Below are 24,025 nucleotides of genomic sequence, written 5' to 3'. Positions count from 1 at the left end.
GTTAATGACTCCTGCTGCTAAACCTTCAATCCAGCCCTTTGATTAGGGTTTAACTTATCAATCTGACAATTATCTTTTTTAATAATTAGGTCATCGGCACTCCAAAAATGTCTTCCCCAGAGAAACAACCAGTTTCACTTAATAATCTAGTAACTTTTCTGACTTTTTTATTTATTTATTTTTTGTATGAAACAATCAGCATTAAATAGCATTCACTAGCATCACGCAGTAATGCTGTATTCTCACCCTCTCGGCGGTACAGCGTGCTGGGAAGAGTGCTGGAGCTCCAGGACAGAGACCAGTGGACGTCACCGCCAAGTTTCTTCTTTGTGGCTGACTCCCGAGCACGTCTGTACTCCCAGAAACAGCGACGCTTCGACGGTCGCTCGCCCAGCTGCCTGGCTGGCTCTGCTTCCACCTCTAGAAGGACAAATATGCAAAGACTTAGGCACTCATGTGGGAAAAACCTTGCAGTTCTTCAAGCAACTTGCTTGCCTGTTAAAACAACAAACAAACTAAGTGACAGAGAATAGACACAAGAACAAAATATTTGATGAAAAGAATCAGTGAGTAAGGAAAGCAGCCAAGAAGAAAGTGTTTCATAAAACTTATATCTCCAGAAAGATCGGAAGCCATCTTGTCGGTTTCTTGAATTCCCCCTGGTGCTGCATCCAAACAGACATGTGAGTGGGTGGAAATTATTTCCTATAATCCTTTTTGTCCTGACAAGGCTTCCCTGTCAGCTCTGTATAAAATGCAAGTTTCTCTTTTGCTCTGTTTCTTTTTATCTTGTGACATCTTATCTTCTGGCTGGATACCATTGCACTAAATTACATGTAAGTACAAATACAAGTGGCACAACTGCTGAACCATCAAAAAGAGTTTATTTAAACACTGACAGGGTCATGATAATACAGCTTATATTTTCTAGAATAGTGGGTATCATTACTTTGAAGCACAGCAGAAATACTCCGGAGTAATCGTTTTGGTTCCTGCATTTTCATAAATGTTTGTAATTTTTATCACTTAGAATTTTAACAGTACAAGGATAGAAGGGAGGAAGCACTGATTACTGTTCAGCTGCTCATTAATGTAAATATCTAATTAGCCAGACATCGTCAAGACGAGATGTTGAAGTTCAAACCGATGAAGAAAAGTGTCTTTGCGTGTAATGGTTGTGGGTGCCAGGTGGACTGGTCTGAGTATTTCACAATCATCTCTAAAGTTTACAGAGAATGGTTAGACAAACAGAAATGATCCAGTTAGCAACAGTTCACTGGACCAAAATGCTTTGTTGATCCAAGAGGTCAGAGGAGAATGATGCGACTGCTTTGAGTTGATAGGAAGACAAGAGTAAGTTAAATAATCACTTGTTACAACCAAGATATCCAGAAGAGCATCTCTGAAAACACAACAGGCCAAACCTGGAAGCGGACAGACTACGGCAGCAGAAGATCACACGTGTCAACAACAGAAAACTGAAAAATCGTTGCCTGGTCTGATGAGTCCCGATTTCTGTTGTACCATTCAGATTCGTAGGGTCAGAACTTGGCATAAACAGCATGAAAGCATGGACCCATGTTGCTTTGTGTCAGCGGTTCAGGTCAGTGGTGCTGTGGGGGATATTTTCCTGGCACACTTCAGACTTCTGAGCACCAACCGATCATCCTTAAACACCACAGCCCACCCGAGTATTGCTCCTGACAACTTTTAATGGCTGCTTTCAGTAGGATAAGGTGCAATGTCGCTCAAATCATCTCAAACTGGTTTCTTGAATGTGACAATGAGTTCACTGTACTCAAATGGCCTCCAGATGCCAGTCAATCCAGTAGAGCACCTTTGGGACATGGTGAAACGGGAGATTCACATCACGTGCTGCCCTTAAATCTGAAGCAACTGTGTGACAGTGTGTCATGTCAATAGGGAGCAAAATCTCTGAGGAATGTAGAATCTGTGCCAGGCAGAAGGCAGGGAAAGGGAAACCTGTTAGGGTTACGTGCACCTAATAAATTGGCAAGTGAGTGTATGAGCTTTAGTTCATCTCAAATGTGATAATCAGGCTCTTTGTTGGGAAAAGGTGCACACTTTCACACCGCTCTGGTGAGCTACAACTAGGGAAAATATTTAAGAACAGCACAGTTCTCGCTCATTCCTGCAGCTCTCTCTGCGCAGCAGCTGTATCCCCACAGAGCCTGAGCACCGAGCGCTAAGTGCCAGACCTACTGTTGCTTCTACCGTTCTCTCTCAGCGATGCATCAACATTTAACCTGTGCGTTGTGTCAGATGATGTCCGAATAATGACATTAGACAACCCTTTCATTGCGGTTCTTTGTTCAAGGTAATTACAGGTTGCGTGTATTTTTTCCCCACAGCAGCAGTAATAATCATGCTTCAGTTCACCTCACTGTTGAAAACACTGTTACTTTGTCATAAGATTTAGGGGTTAGCAGTTAGATAAAATAATCTGCTGGAGCTTGAGCTCAGAGTGAGGCATACTTACTCAACACCATTCAGCACAACCCAGGCAGAGCGTGCGCTTTGTGTGAGAGCAATTGTGTTGCTTCTGACTCTCTGAGTGATCACAGAACAGCTGCAGTGTTTAACTTATGAATATGAAACTGCAGTGATAAAATACCCTCTACTCAATTCAATCGTTCAGGATGCCAGAAATGTAAAGCGTCATAGAAACCTACAGCTACAACACCGGCTCCACAAGCCATAGTTCACATTAGAAAATATTTTCATGGCTCTTCAGAATGGCTGGAAGAATCTGATAAAAATAGCAATGAGAAAATTAAATCTTCATTATTTTTTAAGCATACAAATAACATTTATTGAACGTAATCTGGTTAAAATGTTGCAACAGAATCGCTTGACGAGATAATCCAAATCCAGCATTGATGCTCCTGGCCACACTGCTCCGGAGGAAAGTGAATCTTGGAGGTGGACAGCGCTGACAGCCACATATGCAATATTTATTAGAAGAGAAATACCCAGCAAGTGAAATGACGAATGCAACCCAATCATAACTGACAGCTATTCGTGTTTATGTTTGGTCGCTATGAGATCATGCTGTGAGCCCCAATCCAAAAAACACATGCTGTATGTCCTCATGACAAAGCCACCAGCACGTATGCCGTTTCACACAAAGACGTCATAGAAGATTAGCCTCAGGCATGCAGACCCACGAATAATGGCGCTGTCACAGTGAACACAGTCGTTTCTGCTGTGATTAAATCAGATTTGAACTTGATAACTGTGAAGTCCTGCCCTTGCTTTTATTCATGAGTGGACAGTCCACACATACACACACACACACACACACACACACACACACAGACACAGACAGCTTATGTAACATCATGGTGTCTGGTCCTGTCTGCAGATAACGCCATTGTCTGCGCTCCCCCTTCAACTCGATCTTTTGCTCCATGGTTTTCTGTTTCTCAGCCTTTTGTCTGGTTTCCTAAACTCACTCAACCATCATCAATTTTAGCGAGTACACATCACATTTTTACAATCCGTCATTTATACCGTTGCTATCGCTGTGGGCTAATGGTAATAAAAGCTCAACAGGACAAACACACACAAACACACACCACAGGAACAAAGGACCAACAATTGTGTCTTGCGACAGCTGAAACACGAGCTGGACCTCGCTCTTTGAGAGCGAGCCACCGACCTCTCTATTACCTTGCAACGAGAAGCCTAAGATTTGTTTATCTAACGCAAAGCCGATTAGAGGCAGAAAAGGCCTGGGAAAAGATGCTAATCTGAATGGAAGTCAGTTTACATAGGTGTTATCAACATACATGCTTATGTTTCATGGCTTGTAGTTTGGGAATAACAACTCATCTCACATTAAAGGGTTCTGATGATGTTCTGTGCTCTCAGCAAACAGTGACTTCATCTGTTTATTACTGAGGGATTAGGCCACTACAATGTACCTAATTGTTACACTACAACATTTTACTACTGCCTAGAAACCTCCAGTTTAGTCCTGTTAGTTTGAATGTTAGTTATCACAAAACAAAGTCTTTCAACTCTAAACCTCTGCATCCTTTGCTTCCCTGTAATGTCAATGTAACCTGATCTTTTACCTGTTAACACAAAAACCTTTAGCAAGCTATCTGTAAATTTCTCCAGAGCAGCAACACGTCATAGACAAGTGTTCAGAAGCCAAAGACAAAGAAATGCGAATCAGAGCACACTTTCTATCAGCCTTTATGTAGCAAGCCATGACTCAGGCAACAACTGACTGCTTGTTGTGGCCAATCCAAGAATTCATTTTTTGCACTGTTTTTGCACATACAATCCATGAATGAGCCCAACAATTTTTCATCTGTTTAGTTTTGAAAATCCAATTGATGGTATTTAGTGTCTGGATTGTAAGCAGGATTTTAAAAGTCATGGCACCAGATCTTTTTGTGCAGTAGCAAGAATGAAAAAAAAAAATCACAGCTGTGTTTATCGCTGAAAGTGATCAGAATTGCGATATAGCAATTTCCTATTGAAAATATCACCGAGGTCTCAGTGGTAACTGCTGCCCTAAAACTCACACTGACATGTTGCAAATATGGGAGGGAGGATTCATATTGTGCTGACCTAATAAGACCTCCATGCTTTTTTCAAATTTCCTCCAGAATAAACATCCCCACATCTACATAAGAGATACTCAGTTGAGTTCTGAAATACAATGAAAGCTCCTTTTTTTATGAGCAAACCAGAGTGACATTTAAAAAGCTGACTTTCTTTCACTTTCATCTAATCAAAACAGTCAGCAGGAGAGTAAATAACAGCCTTACAGCATCAAGTCAATAAACAGTGATGATATTGAAGCTGTTCTAAAATTTTTCACAGTGATTCTACTCAGTTTTATGCAGCAGAAATTAAACTCAACAACACTGCATCCATTTCAGTCATAGTCATGCAGCAAACTGGTGGCAGTATGTATTTTAACAACATATAGCTTGTATTGATATAAAGACCCCAATACTTAAGTTCCAGAAGTGAAAAACCATATTCATATTCTCCATAGGGATGCTGATTAACAGCTTGTACCGCTGACTTACCTAGTGATATTGACCTAGTGATAGTTTTTTTCTAAAAAGAATATAAAAAGAATAAAAATAAAATATAAAAATATTAATATTAATATAAAAATATGAAAAGAAAAAAAGAATTTCATTCATGATGTTGCAGAAAATAACTACTCTACCCACAACCCTACCTTGAAGCAGTGACGTCTCTGACTGGTGGAGGTTACGGTTGCCATAGAAATGTGTCAAGATTAAGGATGAAACTTCAGAAATCTTAAAAGTGAAGACAGTCAGGAACCAAGCACTGTAACATAACTAGGCCATACAGACCTTTCCTGCATTGGCCCTGGGGGCATGTAAGACTCCTCCCACATGCATGGGTTAACTGGTGAGCCTAAATTGGCAGTAGGTGTGAGTGTAAGTGTGAATAATAGTCTCTCTCTCTCTCTATGTCGGCTACATTGGTGACCCGTCCAGGGTGTACTCACCGACAGCCGGTATAGCGTTCAGCCCAACTACGATCCTGAATCAATGAAGCTGAAGAAAATGGAGGGGTGGATGGATATTGTACAATACTGGAATAATGAAAAGGAGTAAATCTGGGAAGGCTGGAAGTCATTCAATGCAGACTCTGGGAATTGTATGGCATTGTTGCATCAGTAGCTCCTTTGTTGTTAAAAGTATCTATGTACACTATCTTGTACCTTTACCTTTAAAAAAGGAATTGTCTGAAATGTCAATAGAAAAAATGAAAGGGCAATTCACTTCATGAATTCATGGGAGACCTTCCAAAAGTGGGTGGGCACCTTTGTGCTCTACAGCACCAGTGTACTCTTCATATTAACACAGCATGGAAGAAGCTAACACCAACCAGCAGCAGTTCAGGTGCTTTTAATGTCAGGCTTGTTAGTTTGTGGTTTAAGTGCAAATTTCATTTCATAACTTTTCTTAACTTAATTGGATAATCCAAATTGTCACTAGGTGTGAATGTGCGAATGAATGTGAGTGCGAATGGTTGTCTGTCCCTGTGTGTTGGTCCTGCGACAGACTGGCGACCTGTCCAGGGTGTACCCCGCCTCTCGCCCTATGACAGCTGGGATAGGCTCCAGCGCCCCCCTCGACCCTGAAAAGGATAAGCGGAAGCGAATGGATGGATGGATGGAACTTTTCTTAACTTATTTAAAGCTGAGTGAAAAGCTGATGACTTTCCCTGCTGGCTTCACTCTATCTCTCTCTTATTTTGGGTTCAACTCTTGCAGGTAAACTTTCATTGCATTTACAAAAATTAAACAGATTGTGCTCAAACTGAATATTTTGTTCACATCACCTATCTATTGTGTGTTTGTGTCTGTGAGAGAGTGTGTGAGAGAGAGGGTGTGCATGTGCACTGAAGAAGAGAAAGTGCAGAAAAGACAGTAAAGTCACACTGAGCTAAGATTAGATTTTTTTACTACCCATTTTACTATCTTACTGTACACACATCTACTTTATCTAGCTGTATGCATTTATGTGGCACACTTTCTATACACAGGTAGGAAATCTATGTTAAAAAAAAGGAAGTTGTAAATGAGTGAGGGTGAAAGTAAACAGATGACAGGCTTGCTAGCCGGCTCTGTTCTGCATTACTTTGATGTTTAAAAAAACAGAGCAGTTGTATGTCAGCTTTGTCAGAATAAAGTGGAATATATCCAAGCAACCAAAGCTACATATAACCATATTTTGTATCATGATGTGGACAGTAGCATGGAAGAAAGTCAGGCTACTGCTGATAACACTGCTAAAATTAGCCAAACTAATCTGACGTAGTGTGTGTTTGCAACACCACACAGAGCGCAAACACACATTTCAAAGTGCCACACATTTCAACAACATTTGATTAAGGAGGAATGTGATTACAAATTTCATACAGCTCCTATAATAACAACAAAATATTTGTTAGGCCAATATTTAATTCCATCCTCTTAAAGCGAGCTCAGTGTAAACGTTGTTGTCAGAATGAACAACTAGCAAATAATTTGCTTTAATAATTAATTAAATTAATAATAATTAATAATTACAATTATTAATAATTAATAATATGCTTGAACATCCCCAGAAACATTACAGTGTCCTCACAAACTAATTCAAATCAGTTTCAAAATATTATCTGTCTGTAATGTAACACTTCAACATTCTGTCCCAAACAAATAGCTTTCATATAGTAATAATTAATAAGACAAAAACTGACACTGAAACTAATGAAAGCTAAACCAAACACAACAACAATAACAGTAAACTCATGCCAGAGTTTAACTGAAACTAGAATTGAAAATTTAAAAAAAAAATACTGAAAATATTTAATTAGAAAGCTCACATCTATGATAACTCTGGTACTCAGTACTGGCACCCAAAGGTGCTATGACCAGGAGACTTCAATCCGCCATAGAAAACAAATGTTTCTTTAGCAGTAATTACAAAAAGTCCTGGTCATTGTTGTTCCTACGTTGTAGGAATGCTTTTTAGCACACAAACTGTGCATCCTGAAGACAACAGCAACAAATCCATTACTATGAAACAATGTCAAATTTCACAGAACCCGTGTGACAGCTTCAAAGTTCTTCTTTTGTCATTTAGAGTCTGAAAAGCAAAGACTATTTCTACTATTTGTATTACATAAAACACAGAAGCAAAAAATCTGTAATAGTTTGGCATCTTTACAGTTAAGCAATTACCAAAATAGTTGTAGAATTAACTGATCAAGTCTGCTTTTGAGTCGTACTATGTACCTTTGATATTTGTGAATGAGAGATAAGTGGGCTGTAAAGAAATAATGAGGCAAGAAAAATGGTTTTTAATGAGCCACCAGCTGAATGCTGCAGTCTGTAGCTGGCATGTTTATGTTGCTTTTGAAGCTGCTTAGAAATCCCGTTCTTCTGTAATGGTTGTTTAACAATCTGTACCAACTTTCATACCCTATTTAACGTGCTCAGCTAAACCCCCACCCCATCCCAGAAACAAAGCAGCGCGCCTGTTACAGATGGTATTTCAATACCCAAAGACACTTCAGCCCTCAAAGCCATTTTATAACAGTAACACTGTAGTCACTGAAGCAGTGTGATGTCTGGGAATTACACCCGCAAAATTTGGTATCACATGTGCCTGTGCTCAGCCAACCAAGTCAGACGAGACGGTTTGAGGTCTCGTCTGGACTGGAGGCAGAACAAAATGGATTGTGTGTGGGCAGACAGGCTGCTGGCCGCGCTGTGATGAGCCGAGATGTCCTCGCCATCACACACACACACGCACACACACTGAAGCCAGAACTCACCACATTCAGTTTCCGAGGAGCTCGAAATTTCAGCTTCCACCACTGTCTCCTCCATTCCTTCCTCTCCCTCTTCCTCCTCTTCTTCCTCGTCTTCGTCCTGCTCCTCATCCTCATCCTCCAACTTCAGTTCGGTCTCGGCCTGGCTGTCCTCCCTATCCTGCTCTTCCTGCTGATTCTCCACCACCTGCACCTCCTCTGTCTGGGAGTTGTGAGCAGGTCCTGCCCCCAGCTCCCCTCCCTGGCTCAGGGAGTAGTTGTGCTCCTCACTGCAGTGCTCCAGAGCCAGTCCTACTGCAGCTGCTGCTGCTTCCTCTTCCTCTTGGGCCACCTGATACACCTCCACCGTCCGCTCCCTTGACACCCCCTCATCCTGTCCACCTTCAGTCACTCTTCCTGAAACGCACAGCTCTGTTGTCCGGGCAACAGAGATACACCCTTCCTCCTCCTCTTCCTCCTTCCCTGAAGCAGTTTTCTGGACTTCCGGGGTGCCAGGAGGGACTGCGTGTCTGTTCCTCCTCCTCTCCTCCTCCTCATCCTCTTCCTCCTGCTCTTCCCGACTCCTCCCCCAGCAGCCCATCAGCACAGCCTCCTCGGAGCAGGGCAGCAGCTCCCCTCCGACCCCGAGGCCCAGTTTGGTGTAACGAGCCATCTCATCCAGCGCGGACACATCCCAGCGCTCTGGGTGCAGGTCTTCACCAAAGCCTCCGTCGTCCACCAGGTCGCTTAGCAACTCAAAGGGCCGTTTCCTTGGCAATGCTGGGGAGCCCAGCATAAGGAGCACACTCTAAAAGGGGGACAGAGATAAATGACACTTAAACATATGATTTGTGACAAAAAAATAAACAAACTTTTAAATCATTCAGTATTTTAAAGATTATTTTGGTGTAAAATGACAGCATTTACTAGCATTTTAAATTGTGAATCTACTTCTGCTACTAAAACAGGTCAGACTGAGTTGTGTGGGGGGAAAAAAAACCTTAATCAAAATTACCCACCCTCCCCCAGTGCCGTAATCCTGTCAGGATTATTTCACACCTGGCCCACATACACTGACTGTTGATAACTGAGATGCCACGTGAAGAATTTGGTCTTGTTTTCATGTGAGGCATGATGTTTAAACATTGCTGAATAAATAAATAAACTGTATTTGCGATGTATATATATATATATACAAAAAGATTGAGAGTGGTAGAGGATTAATGGCTTTTCAAGCAGAAACCAAAAACAGAATACAAACAACAGTCTCGTGTCCCAATTACATTTCCCACTCTGCCATAGCCTGACCACCTGACCTTCTGCCACTGCGGTTACTGCTGCTGAGCTCTCATTATATTCCTAATAGAGGCATGATAGGACATTAAAGAGAAGAGACATGCAGCAGCTTAATGCATCAATGCACACACAGACAGAGGAGGAGGATTATGTGACAGCACTGAAGCGGAAGGATGACTTCATCGCTGTATGTAACCTAATAATATAGGCTTTATCATAAAAGCACAGTTTACCTGGGCATCTGTTTAATGATAAGTCTTTCCAGACTTCTTCCCGTGCTCTTATAAAAGCACGTGTTTAAATACAGCTGAGAAATAGCTCTAATGTGTGGTGTAGTGAAAGCTGTAATGGTTAAAGATCAAGTGGATTGGAAATGGTTCACGATCCAATCATCATCAAGCCTGTGGCCCGTGTTTATTTTCCTGAAGAAAATAAACACAAAACTATAGTACAGATTGAACAATAAATGTAGAGATGCAAGCAAAAAAAAATCTACATTACAAATAAAAAACAGGTCATATTTTGTTGTCCTTAAAGACAAACACATTTTTTCCCAGAGATTAAGAATTGATTATTGGCAGGTTGGCAAATTTATAACTGAGCATTATAATCAGCTGCTGCTCCTGCAAGTCTTTCACTTTATAGACAAATAGGCTGGTGATCACAGTGCTTATTCTGTTCTGCAGCCTCAGTGAGCTGAGCATCGCTACACATGAACCAGGTTTCCTCCTCCTGTAGTATCACCAGGTGCAGATGCTGGATCTGGATCTGACATCAGGGTGAAATCCTCTCTGGGGAAGCAGCTGAACTGTGACTGTACTGACAGCCAGCAAGCTAGCCAATAAGATATACTTTCAAAGTAAGAGCACGGTATTGTCCACTAATAGATCAATCACTAATGACATCATTTAAATTGCTACAATGACTCACCAACTCAAATTAGGCAGCTATTAATATATCTGTGTGTACTATACAGTGTCTACCCGAGGTCACACTATAAGCTGCGTGAGCTTTGGCTCTGTCCATGTTGTGCTGTCTTACCTGGTCGTACTCTGTCCTGCCTCCCTGTGGCGACATGGCCAGAGGGTAGGGGCTCATCAGACCCCTGTGCCCCCCATAGGCCTCGCCAAATGCAGGCTCCATCCCATTCATACCCGGCTGGAAAGGAGGTAAAACACACAGACACAGAGTAAATCCAACACCGAAGCAAGGAGTAGGATAATTCAGAGGTGATGGGTGAGAGCCACTGTAGCTTTCCTACTTTACCTGAGGCATGCCCAAGGCAGGAGGTTGTCAGGTCGCAGTCCCAACGTGAGTGTGAGTGAGTTTAGCAGCGAAAAACTCAACTGAGTTCTGGTCTGAGCATTGAGATGTCACCAGCAGAGACAAAAGAGGGAAAGAAGAGTTCATCACAAAGATAGAAGTGAAGGTAGATAAAAGGAGACAAAGAGAAATGGAAGAAAGTACTTACCTAAGATTGAGAGGTGAGTAGGCCAAGTGGGTGAGCTCTTTTCACATGTCGCAGCTCTGCAACTCTCGATTTCTCAGCCTGAAGGAGAAAACAATAAAAAAGGGAGCAAATCAATGTGACAATGAAATCTTGGGATGCAATACATAATATGAACACAAAAATGTTACAGTGTTACATAAGCCTTATATTGTTTTGTTGGCTTCGTGCAGTACAAGTTGTCTGTTTGCTGCTACTGATTTCAGTTTGTTTGATCGGCACAAAAGGAGGAGACGACAGCGGTACAGATGATACAATGCAGGTTTTAAATGTGTCTTTTTAATAACAGATCCACAGTGCCGCTCTTAGATGAATGGGCTTCTTTGACAGAAAACATTTCACAAGGGCAATCTGTGAAATTCACTTTCGTTTGTTTATTGTGGTGGTTTTTTTTTTTTATATATTTTGTATTTGTAAAGCAAAACATTAATGAGTTCAGAGCTCTTTATTTGTCTGTTCTACAGCGGCAGCTATTGTTACTTACATTAGTTGGTTAGCTTTCTATTAATACATCCATTCATTCAACATGAAAAAAAAACGTGCTGGTGCTGCAAAAATGTAGGACATATCACTTCCTGAGAAACCTCTGCTAACAACGAGTGTTTAAAACAGCAAATGCAAAAGCTTTCATGCACCAGATAAAGGTTGAATTCTGTTGTGTGACAAAGCATTCATGTGATTCACTGGCATTTGTTATTTATACTGTTATGTGCATTAAAGGAGAACTTTGATGTTCATTTGTTAAACATTACATGACCAGTGTGGGATGAGGATCAATGAGCTGGAAAGGAGAAGAGTTTGGATAGATCATCTAAAGATTAGCACTAGTTAAGTTTGAACTGTCAATAAAACACAGCTTCCATGCTTTGTATGCTATGGAATCAAAAGGCTAAAGTATGCAGGGCAGGAGGAAGTCAATATCCTCAAGGCTAAATATTAGCTCTTGTCCAGCTAAGTGAAAAATGTGCAAAGCAAGCTAGTTAAGCTTAGCTGACAAGTTGAATTGAGCTGTGTTAGCTTGTATCATGACTGCCAAGGTCATGAGCAAACAAAAAAAAAAAGAAAGAAGTCAGTCCATCTCTGTCTGCTCTCTTCACTGCCCAACTGATTCACTCCTTCTTTTATTAATATAAATCTTTAAAAATAAGTTTTTGTTTTATTTTTACATTTTAAAAACATCACAAGTAACCTTACTTAAAACCCTAAATAATGTTTCAGCATTATATTATTGAAGTGGTCACATACTTTGACAAACTGCCATTTTTTCAAGTCAGATCAGGTGAAAAGTACAAAGTTGATATGCATCCAGTTCTTCCAGTTTCAGTACCTTACAGATACCGTGGCCAGCTATCTGCACACACTGCATGTAGACTGGCTATCACAAAAGAAAGTCGACATGAAACAATAATAAATGCATTGATGACAAAACGCTCTGCAACTTTGAGTGCAATAAAAGCTTCCCAAGAGGAAGAGACAGAGAGCCTGACAGGGATAGCATCATAATCAGAACTTTCAGTCATGCCAACTAACTTGAGAACAACCGCTCCAAACATACAGTACTGTGCAAAAGTCTTGAGCCACCCTTTATTTTTTTACATTTAGCTAGAAAAAAGGGAAATTAGCAGTGCAAACACATGGAAATGCAGTAGATAAGGCAAAAACTGGAGTTTGTACAATTCTAACTAGCTTAAAGTTAATACTTGGTATGACCATGTTTATTTTTCAACACAGCCTGAAATCTTAGGCAAGGTTTCTTGTCATTCCTTTAAGTAGTCTTCAGAATTTCTCGGAGCAGAATAGTTTCCCAGCTTCCAGTAGGCAGGCTTTGCTTCCTGCCTATTGTTACGTCTCTGTCACCATGATCCCACATTCTTTCAATAACGCCTGGCTCTGAGGAGGCCAATCCAAAACTGTTGTATTCCAATGTGTTTTTTTCTATCCAGGTATTCTTTCACTGAATGGGCAGCCTATTTTCCATTGCCAATAAGATACTTTCCAGATTTCAAGGTGGCTCAAAATCTGTTTGTGTTTTCTTGTATTTATAATTCCACCAATTATGACAAGATCCCCAACACCACTGGTTGATATGCAAGTCCCAAAACACGACAGAGCCTCCAATGTGTTTTACAGGTGGCTGCAGAGACTTACTGTTGTACCTCTCTCCTAACCACTTCTGTACATATTGATAGCGATCTGAACCAAAAATTTAAAGTTTGAAATTCACTTTATAAGACCTGTTGCCACTGATTTTCAGTCGAGTTCTTGGGTAATTTGGCATGCTTCAGTGTTTTCTCTCTGTCAAGACAACCTCCCTTCCACTGAGACTTCTGATGAGGTTTTGGTAAACATCGATGGTTTATCAGAAAGACCAGATGCATCTCTCCTGTGTCAGGTCTTTGCTGGATTTTCTCGTATTTCTTAAGGACATGACTTTCAGTTTATCTGCTGCAGATAGTTTTTACACCTGCCAGATCTTTTGTCTGGCACCAAACTGTCTGTTATGTGTAAACAGAACATTGGTTTATCCCTTGAGTCAGATGCCTTTTTATGTTTGAATGATTCACACAGGTACAAGAACTGAAAATTAGTATAAGAAAAAACAAACAAACCTGTAGCTCAAGACCTCTTTAAAAAATAAAGTGTGGCTTCTTGCAAGAAAAATATAAAGAAATGAGGGGTGAGTCAAGACTTTTAGACAGTAATGCACAAGCAAAATTATTACCGATGCTAATGCGAAATACTACAAAGTTCTAACCCTCTGCTGATAATTTCATTCACACTATGTTACATCTCCTGCTAACAACTGGCCCACCGACACTGACGGATGGTGTGTTAAACACAGAATTAAACAACTGACCTCACAGATCTGCACGTTGTCACTGATAAAAGGCATAGCTTTTTGAGTAAAGACTGGACCAATATCTGAATACAGTATCGCAGGAATTATAAAGTCAAAAGTCAACATTGACCTATTTGTAGCCCCATGAAGCATGTGTCGTGTACTTGTCTGTTTGAAGGGGCTTAGAATAGAAAGGGAAGAGAGGCAAGAGGTGCAGGACAGGCGGGTGGAAAATTCACAGATTTCAACCAATTCCACATTGAACAGGAAGAAATGGTGCATTTGTCGGTGACCATTTTCAGCCACGAACAGATGCAGAACAGATTGCACGCCAGATTAAAAAAAAGATACAAAAAACCCTCTGCAGTGTGTTAATAATGTTGAAGCTACATGTCACAGTGCAACACTGTGACTCACTGATGTGTTTTAATTGTTTATGAGCAACAGTGGTGCAGACGAACACACACAGTAAATCGCTTTTCATCGGACTATCTTACTGGTCCACTGAAGAACTGCTTCTTTAGCTCCGCCTCATACGGGTAAACTTGAGCATTGACGTTGCTTTCAGCTGCTCCATTCATTAATGTTTGTGTAACCAAAACTCTGATTCTCCCTTAAAGGAGAAGGGAGGAGGCCACACTGCAGGCGCCGAATACACCCGGCTCTTTTCAGATGGCAACATGATGAAATACCGAGCAACATAACACCCACACACACACACACACGCCGCAGGAACAATGCAGACCTACTGTTCAGTACCTGTGGAAAAGTCGAAGAAAGCAGCTCACACAGACCCTGGTTCAGTGTTTGAGAACAATGCCATAATACGTTCTCTGTGGATTGACCTCAGGCACACAAGAATGAGGAAATGAGGATTGGCTGGGCGGTTATGACACTGCCTTGGCACGCCAAATGGAAAACTGGTATTTGGCACATGAGACAAGCCAGCTACCAACATACTGTGTACACAAACACTTATCAGACACAAACAGGCCTCTGAAGCTGATAACCAACGGGTGGAATAAATATAATAATCCAGGCTTCATACAAATGAAGAAAAGATACACATTATTTATCATAAAGTTTACAGCACAAAGAGCGGGACCGTTTGAAACGCGAAGCTCTGGGAGTTTGCACTAAGGGTTAAAGCTATGTAGATTATTATGGAAGCAGTTCACTTGTACCAACAATAAAGTTGTTTGAGTGCCAGCTTTGAATATTTCTGTACTTACCAGAGCAAAAAAAAGCTTTTGAATACGATAAATCAAAATGGCATTTAGTAGGCTACCACGCCACTTTCCCCTCTGTTGCCAGATGCGACATTGGTGCTGATATATCCTGCAAACAGGAGCGAAGCGCACATGCAAATGTGTCCATGGTGTACTATTTACCATTTCTTTTAATCTTGTTTATATGAACACAGCGCTCCTCTAGCTATTTGCTGCCTCTACAGGGGAAATTTGCACAATGAAACAGATACACCAAACAGACTTGTATTTATATTTGTTCATACCATGGCTGATATAGGTGGCTTCATGCAATAACAGCTGAGAAATCCTTTTGTGCACATTGGTTAAATATAGGGCACAGTCCAAAGGGCTCTTTGCTCATAAACACACTCACAGAGTTCACAGCAAGGCAGTGGGGAAACAAAAAAGTCAACAGTAACCAATAACCATAGGCTTTACATTCAGCCAACGATGCATTTGGCGCTTTGTAAACAAGACTCCGCAAGCAAAGTGGATGCCTGCACAACTGTGGCTTATGTAACAACACTGGACGCACACTGACAAAGTAAATATATATGCTAACACTCACAATGCGGTAAGAAAATGGTTCATGTAGTGCAGGTGGTGCATGACGAAATTTACTTTTCCTTGTTATGGAGGCCCCCCACCAGCCATCCCCCGCCACAGAGGACCTTTCGATGCCTTCAGAACTTACAGTAATTGCAGCCATTTCTAACCCCATGTACACTTAGAGCTGACTTTTCTATTAGTCTATTACAAATGCACTGGAGCAATTATCCGGTGAACACTGTGTGGGCACAGAAAAATGCAAAATAAAACTGAACCCATATCCTTGCAACAGCTTGTTATGTAACACAGGGCAGAGTATTCAAAAGAATCTGTGTCACGCCATAATGTACCCTTCCAAAACAAATCTACAGTACATTCAAAAGCTGCAAACAGTTGCACTATTATTGATTCATCTGGCATTTGTTTTCTCAATTGTTGTGTGTGAAAATAATCATAAAAAAGGCACGTAACTTATTTACAATTTCCTACATTCCAAACTGACACATTGTTTCACCCAAGCTACAATAAAGAATGCAGATCCAGTCTATTTACTGTCATTCAAATGACGTGCTGGAAAAAGGACGTACTTCTTGCTTCAAACTAAAAAAGAAAACAACATTAAAATTCAAAATGAGTTCTTGGTTATTTTCAGCTGATGAACTAGGTGACCAATCCATGAAGTGTTTCAGCCCCACTGTATTCCAACACGGGCAGTTTTAAAAACGGTTTGCCTGTGGTGGGGTTTTTATTTGGGTAAAGAGCATCGCCATGACACCAGAGTTACAGCTCCCCTGTTTGCAAGAATGAAAGTAAGTGTGGGGGGTGAGCTTCACTATCAGAGGGTTAATGAGGCTCTGGACAGAAATCTGAGGGCTTTCCAATTTACTCTCTCAGAAATCGTCCTTTCAATGCCATTGTCGAACGAAACTGGCTGCTGTGAAAGCGAGACTGCAGCAGAGGGAGCTCAATGAACAGTAGTGTTTTATGTATTTCGTAATGTCCAAACTGAAATAAAATGACACTTATGTCTTAGTTTTTCTCAGAAAGCATGCTAGCATCTCGCAAATGCATGTTAGAGGAGTCTGCCCTGACGATGCCTGTTTCCAAAAGATAACTAAAACAGATCAGGAGCATAGCTCAACCACAACTGATACTTTCATATGCCTATAAGAAGCAGCAGCTTATGGTGGTTGAAAGTGAATGCTACCAGGTGGCCACTGCTAATTTCTCTCCTGCAGATGGTTGACCCCCTCTGAGCCTGTTCTTCTGGAGGTCTCTTCCTGTTAAAAGGGAGCTCTTCCTTCCCAATGTCACCAAACGCTGTTCACATCTGGTTGTTGGTCCTTATTCTCTAGCATTATATGGTCTTTAGCTTACAATGTCAAGAGACTTAAGGTGACAGTTGTGGTGAATTGATACTATATAAATAAAAATGCAACTGAAATGAATGGCTTCATGCCTGGAATCAAAACAGCAGATGTTACTGTAAAGTGGCTCTTGGAGCTTTGAGGTCCCAAATACTTACAGAAAGGTGTTTTAAAAGAGAAACCTGGAAAACAGAGAGAGGAAAAAACTAAACTAAGATTACCAAAATAAAAAAAATAAAAAAAAGTCAAAATTTCAGTTTTTTGCCTTCTGCCTTCTGTAGAGCTCCAGTAGTTGTGAACTATCTCACCACATGAAACTCAAAGTCCAGAGAGTGAGAGTTCTTGAGTATTCAGAAGTTCATTAATGAAACACTGCAATGGAACAACTAGACATAACTGCTTAAACTGGCCCCTAACCTAACTGAAAGTATAACAGGAAGGACTACATGTCCATGGTGTGGCAGCTGTCCTCATGACAGTCTGCAAGCAAGGATATAAGTATAGCACCTGCCTAAAGAGTGCCAGCTATTTCTCTTATGATTATTATTATTTTTGAAGTTTCAAACAGTCATGTGATAATTTATGGTATTTTTTTTTCCATATACTACCACACTTTCTCCATAAAAACTTGTTTTGCACTTTCAGAATTAACGTAGTATAGTGCTAGCTGGGTATAACGCACAAATGTGGGAGTGGAAGCAAGTCATTCTGACACTGGACCACGAGGCAGAATTAAAGCAGTCTGACCAGACACTGAACCTTTTGCAGCTGGAGGCCTCTTCAGAAATAATCAGGGGAAAAAAACTCCAGGCTGATGGCAAATTGCACGAATGAATGGAGGTTACGCACGAGGGAGAGAGACTGAAAGTGAGAAAAAAGTAAATTCAGAAGGAGCCCAGTGAGAGGCTGTGATAGCAGAGAGTGTGGCCGAAAACAGCGAGGAGGAGGCGGGAGAGCGGGGAGGAGAGACGATCTGGCTGTCAGTCTGTCTGGGAAGCCAATTTGCCAAATTAAAGCTCCAAAAATCTAGGCGGCGGACAAAGGTCGGTCTGCCTGGGAAAAATCTTTCGCATCTCCAGCAATAAAATTAAAACATGTTAATAACTGCAAAGAAAAAAAATACAAGAACAAACACCCAAAACGACCTGGATGCGCCCCCGCCTCTCCGTGTCCTTGGAGCTCCGTTTCCCGTAACGATGGAGAGCAAAAGTGGCCCCCTTCTGCCGCCCCTCGCCTGTCTTCCCCGTCCATCCAGTGCGCGTCCGCAATATTCCCGAATAAATCTTTTAATCACTGACCCGGTCGGTGGAATCGAACTGACGGGGCACAACGGTGCTGTGTCCCCGCACAGCTGGATACAACAACAGCAGCAGCACATAAAGAGCCAGAGCACGAAGGGAAGGTGCCATGGTGGCAGCCAGCAGCGTGTCCCGCATGGCACAGCGAGCTGGAGAGCCGCGCTCCCACATCCAGCCTTTCTCTTTCACACCTCACATTCACATTTTATGCATTTTTAGTTTACTTTTTTAAAACTGCAATATAACGCAGAAATAAATATTCCTACCTAAATCAGCCACCACGCTTCGCGGAGTATCCAGCCGAGACAACAGGGATCCTTTCAGCGCACAGACAATAAAAATGGGGCGCAGCTGGCAGTGCCACCGGATGTCCAATATTAATTGTTAATACGGCCGATTTGAGAGCCTGTGGACGGGCTCCGGCGCTTTAACGGCCCCAGCTGCGGTCAGGTGGCCACTCTCTGTCCACACCGACTCGGACTTTCGTTACATTAAAGTTGAATAAATCTCAGAACAACTTTGGCTTCTGTAGGTCCACCTGCAGGTGCTGCTGCCGATTGATGGTGGCTGTTACAAGCCGAGGCAAGTTATGCCCGTCATTAAATGTAGGCTTTGTCGGCGAGCAACTGTAAAGTTTGAGCCATTACAAAGAATAAACACCGGGAGCAAAAGCTGCCTGGCCGCGCATATAGGAAACATAAACAAAACGGTATAAATGCGTTATGTAGCGTGAAATGGGGTAGTAAAAGTGTAATTTGGTACATTTATATATATATATATATATATATATATATATATATATATATATATATACGCTAACTTGTTACGTATATCGCACGTGGAAAGCATATATTTCCAGATGTTTTTGTGAACGCGGTGCATTTATTATTCCAAATTCAAAAGTATAGTTCTTTATCGTGCAGCTACAGTGTGTAAATCCGTGTGAAAGTAGCCATTTTTATCACAGAAGACCGTTAAAAGCCGTCATATTTTTTTCTATATGTGCTTTAAATATTTTGTCAGTTTATTATCGGTCGTAAAACTTTACGTAAATGCTTATGTATTTGTCCAAAGGCACAAAGCTGCGAGACGGGCTTTACCTTAACGCGTGTCCTCGGATGTCCCCTCCGAGTTAATGCTCCTCCGGACCGGGGTAAAATGTCGGCCTCGGCCTCTCCAGATGATATTACTCCGCACCATCCACGGAGGGGGGAGAAGAGGCTCACGCATGGACAGCAGCAGTGACCGCTCAGCCCAGAAATCCCGTTCAAGCTACAGCCACATGCAGGAAGTTAGTTCACGGCAGTATCGAGCTGGCCTATATGGCGGATAAACGGGACAGAAGATGGTTGTAGGACTGTTAAACACCCCCTTCTCCACCACCACCACCCCGTCCTCCTCCTCCTCCTGTCTCTCCCTCCCCTTCATTGGTGCAGAAACCTAACGTTTTGGAGATGAGAGGGTGGGAAAACAGAAGCACTCATCTCTCCTCTGAAGCTAATTCCGTCGTTAATAAACTTTTACGAGCTCGTACAGCAGACCCCCCTCTGTGTTTGACTTGGTGCCGTCCGCGGGACTCACAAAATAACACTGGGGGACACTTTTGGAGCCGGCTCCGCGGGTTAGAACCACTTTTACGGGCTCAGAATGAAATATAAACACAAGCAGAGAGATAGAGGGCGTGGATCCGCGCGTGCAGTGTGTGTCCTGTTTGCTGTCACTGAGTAACAGCGCTGTTGTTGCTGTTGGCTACGCTGTGGTTAGCTACTAGGTTCAGGGTTCAGCGAGCCATACAAGTAGTGAAAAAGAGACTGACCTGATCGAAATGGGAAGTGTGTCAGCTGTAAAAAAACAAACAAACAAAAAAAAACAAACAGTTGCAGTTCTCATCGGCGGGTTGGGGGGCACTTGAGTTTACGAATAATCCCGAAGAGCGAGTGTCAGAGCTAAAAGATTGGGCTGCACTTCTGGGATTGCCTTTCAAAATAAAAGTCGCGCTGAAGAATAAGATATGAAACGTATGTTATTAATTTAGGGTTATATTAAAGACATACTTTTTATAATGCAACATTTTAAATAATACCTATTTGTATTAAATCAATTAAAAACGGGGTACATACACGTTTTATAACTATTTTTCCCCTTAATATCCCTTCATATCTGTTGTGTTCAAGGATTGTATTTGTTAGGTCTATAGCTTATCTATAGCTAGGTCTATAGCTGTTATCCTCTCCCATTACATACCTCGGAATAACACAAAGTGAAGTTCTTTCACACATAAAATACAATTTTAAAAGCATGCATTCTACCGTGATTCCCCTGGGGACATGTTCACTGTAACAAAATGTAAGATATGAAAAGAAATGTACAATTCTTTTTTAAAGAATATCCATACAAACCGTAAGGCCAAAAACATGATTCCTGATTTGGATAGAAAATAGAATTATTATAAGTTATATATGTTAAGTTGTTTTCTCATGACAAACAAGCCAGATACCAGGTAAAAGCTAAAAGAGTTCATTCTAACCTCAAGACATTTCATCACGAGTTTGAAAATGTATCATATGATAGCAGTGATTTTGTGTCCAGGGTCCCGTGAGATCAGACTTTTATTATGAAAGACAGATCAGCCGGTTTTGCGCTCGTTCACTTTTTATAACTTGACCCATGAGTGAAAACGGATACAGTTTGATCTACGACACGGTGTCGTCATAGGGGTGTGGTCATACGACCCGTCTTTAAGGACACCGGGAGGATTCACGCTACGAACCCACTGACCTCAGCGGGGCTCTGGGGCGACTTCAGAGCAGAACCCCGCTGGGACCACTTCACCTACATACCCCCATGTCAAACAGAGGAGCAGACGTCTTTACTGTTACTGAACAGCCATGATGCAAGTCTTTTTCTAACCCATGTAAAGCAATAAAAGTACCATATAATTCCAGTTCTTTATATTCGCATTAACAACCAGTTAAATAGAGACAGGCCAGTTTGTGAATATAGATACAACTGAGGTAGAATAATCGAACTTGACAGAACGTGTTCAGTAAACATAAGACGATAAGCTGTAACATTAATATTCATCATGGTCAATAACAACATTCATTTATTTTGTAATCAGATCAAACATTTTGCACAATAATAAAGAACGATTTCTTAACATGTAAGAAACGTATGCAGTAGATTTCTATCAAAAATATTTTCTTTGAACTACAAACAGAGGCAACAGATATTTTTAACTCTGTAAATATGTGCAAGCTAGAAACTGTGTTCCTGTGCTAATTTGATACACTTAGCAAACATTTAGTCAATTCAGCAGAAGAAGAGCATTAATAAATTTTGAAATGTTTGAAAACTAAAAGATTGTTTGATTACTATGGATATACAACCACCACTTTCCAAAAACAAAAACAATGGTTTGTAACATGCAGATTCATGGAGCAATGGTTTGCAGGTTGTTTAAAATAATAGCTCCAAGCAGCACATGTGGTATGGAGAACTTGAATGCGTGTGACCATTAATGCTTCATGATAGGCATGTATGATGCATCTATACATGCATATACATGAACAAAATATGCTGCTGTTGAGATAACATCTTTCAACTCATCTGCAGGTCGTTGCAGTCTGCGTTTGTTTATTTTACACACGGTATTCCAGCCTCCTAGGAAACTGGGGTGTATAGAGCAGCTATTGATAAGCCAGGTTTACCGTAGAAATTCTTACTTTTGTAGTCTGCACATGATTACACATTGTATTCATTTAATAACTGCATTTAATTCAACATTATACTTACAGTCATGGTTTATTTTTTATGTCATATTGATAAATTATGTTTATATTATATCAGTTACATAGCAGTGACATAGCAAAAGCTGGCTGCTGCCTTATATTACAGAGACAGCCATACAGTTCAGGCAGCGATATTTAGGTCAGATATAGCTGCTTGTGTAAAGATAGTTAATTCTTAATGTACTCTCAGAGGAAAGTAGGTTGTCATGGTGCATGAGCGCATTACACCACATTTTATGAATATTACCGAGGATAAGCTGCGTGGTGTTTGTGATTATCTGTGTCTGCCAGTTGAAGCCCATATGTGTTGCCCTCTCAACTATAGATAGATAGATAGATAGATAGATAGATAGATAGATAGATAGATAGATAGATAGATAGATAGATAGATAGATAGATAGATAGATAGATAGATAGATAGATAGATAGATACACACTTAAAGAACAATATTAACCTTTTCAACCAAAATACCACTGGGAAGTAAAACCCACCTTATTAGTCAATCATTTACCAAAAACACGCCTGTGTTTTCAAAAGATTGTGTAGATTTAAAGGATTGTTTACTCATTAATTTATGTCCATGGTGAAATTGCAGTTCTGCCCCACCATTAATTTAATTTCAGCTGAGAAATATAAATTAATATTTTCAATTTTATATTGCAATGAAATATGAGTAATAGTCACAGCCGAGCACAGCAATCTGAACTGCCCCTCCAGGTACATTGCTACTTAGTAGTCCCTCAATAATAAGTATTAATATTTATACACATGCGAAATGAGATTTTCTTCTTTTTTCTGAACTCTGAATGTTTCTTTTCTGCTGCCACTCTGTTACACATTCTAAGCTACATTTCAAAATATTAAGGTTGTAATCCTGTTTTTTCTTAGTATTTATACATGACTGCATTCTACTTAGTATGGTTCTGTTTCAATTGATACATCTCGATGTGTCATCTATGAGTTCAAAGTTCATTTATTAAATGTCTACCTATCACCTACCTTTTTTGTTACTCTGATAAAGAAATTTTGATTGATAGACACAGTAAAATAATAACAATGTAAAAAGTATATCATTATACAAACACAATAAGGTGTAAAATTCACAATGTATGACATCAGCCTTTAGCTCACTGCTGTCTCCATGGCTCTGTATTTCAACAACAACACCAATACTGGTTTAATAATTAATATAAAAAATTTTTTTTGGTGATTGCATTCAACACACATTATTGTTTTGACAATGAACTACTATTTCTTCTCAAAGATTGCTATGTTTAAAGTACAGAGCCCATAACTGAGTGTGTTATTTGCTGTTGCCAGCACTGGCTATCTTGTTTCATTAGCAACGTACAGCTATGATTCAGTGTCACCCCAAGCTGGATTTGAGTTTTAGCTAGCAAAAAACAGGGTTCAGACAAAGCATAAGCTTGAGACACCTGACTTCTGGAATGTGTTTTGGTAACCAAATCTTAACACTAAATATTTATATACTTAAATAAATGAATTTATGTATTTTACTTATGTCTGCAGGGTTTTCAACCATGCCTCCGGAAAAGATGGCAATCTCCAGCTGGCTAATGCTTTAGTGCCAAAAAACCTGCAGCTTCTTAACTGGCCACTGGTTGTTTGCTTCAAAACAAGTAAATCTCTATAGACTTCCATAAACTTTACAGCAGAAATCAAATATGTTTACAACCTAGCACAAAAAGGTTTTAGTTCTCTGCAAGTCTTAATTTACCCGTTCTTGACGTCTGTCTAGGCGACAATAAAGTTATCTTAAGAGGCGTGGTTTCTTGGAGCCAGCC

The 24,025-nt window shown here is 40.7% G+C and overlaps 1 protein-coding gene across 4 annotated transcripts in view; it reads right to left on the bottom strand.

Moving 5' to 3' along the window:
* Positions 1-20,341, bottom strand: part of LOC146630014 (uncharacterized) — a 35,911-nt gene extending 15,570 nt beyond the window's left edge. The window contains exons 1-7 of one of the 4 annotated variants that reach the window (XM_085356743.1): positions 20,245-20,341; positions 19,529-19,746; positions 11,090-11,167; positions 10,885-10,976; positions 10,660-10,776; positions 8,347-9,130; positions 247-420 (exon numbers count right to left, since the gene is read on the bottom strand). In XM_085356743.1, coding sequence (XP_085212869.1) covers positions 247-420; positions 8,347-9,130; positions 10,660-10,776; positions 10,885-10,893 — 1,084 coding nt within the window. In that variant the 5' untranslated portion in view covers positions 10,894-10,976; positions 11,090-11,167; positions 19,529-19,746; positions 20,245-20,341. Of the gene's footprint in view, positions 1-246; positions 421-8,346; positions 9,131-10,659; positions 10,777-10,884; positions 10,977-11,089; positions 11,168-14,723; positions 15,046-19,528; positions 19,772-20,244 lie in introns of those variants that run through there. The other 3 variants (XM_085356745.1, XM_085356742.1, XM_085356744.1) reach the window with 3 other exon arrangements.
* Between the last annotated feature and the right edge of the window lie 3,684 nt (positions 20,342-24,025).

Source organism: Diplotaxodon limnothrissa, linkage group LG6, assembly GCF_057381915.1.
Source record: "Diplotaxodon limnothrissa isolate DT_005_m linkage group LG6, D_limnothrissa_male_GT1.1, whole genome shotgun sequence".
Taxonomy (NCBI): domain Eukaryota; kingdom Metazoa; phylum Chordata; class Actinopteri; order Cichliformes; family Cichlidae; genus Diplotaxodon; species Diplotaxodon limnothrissa.
This window is presented reverse-complemented; position numbering and strand designations above follow the sequence as displayed.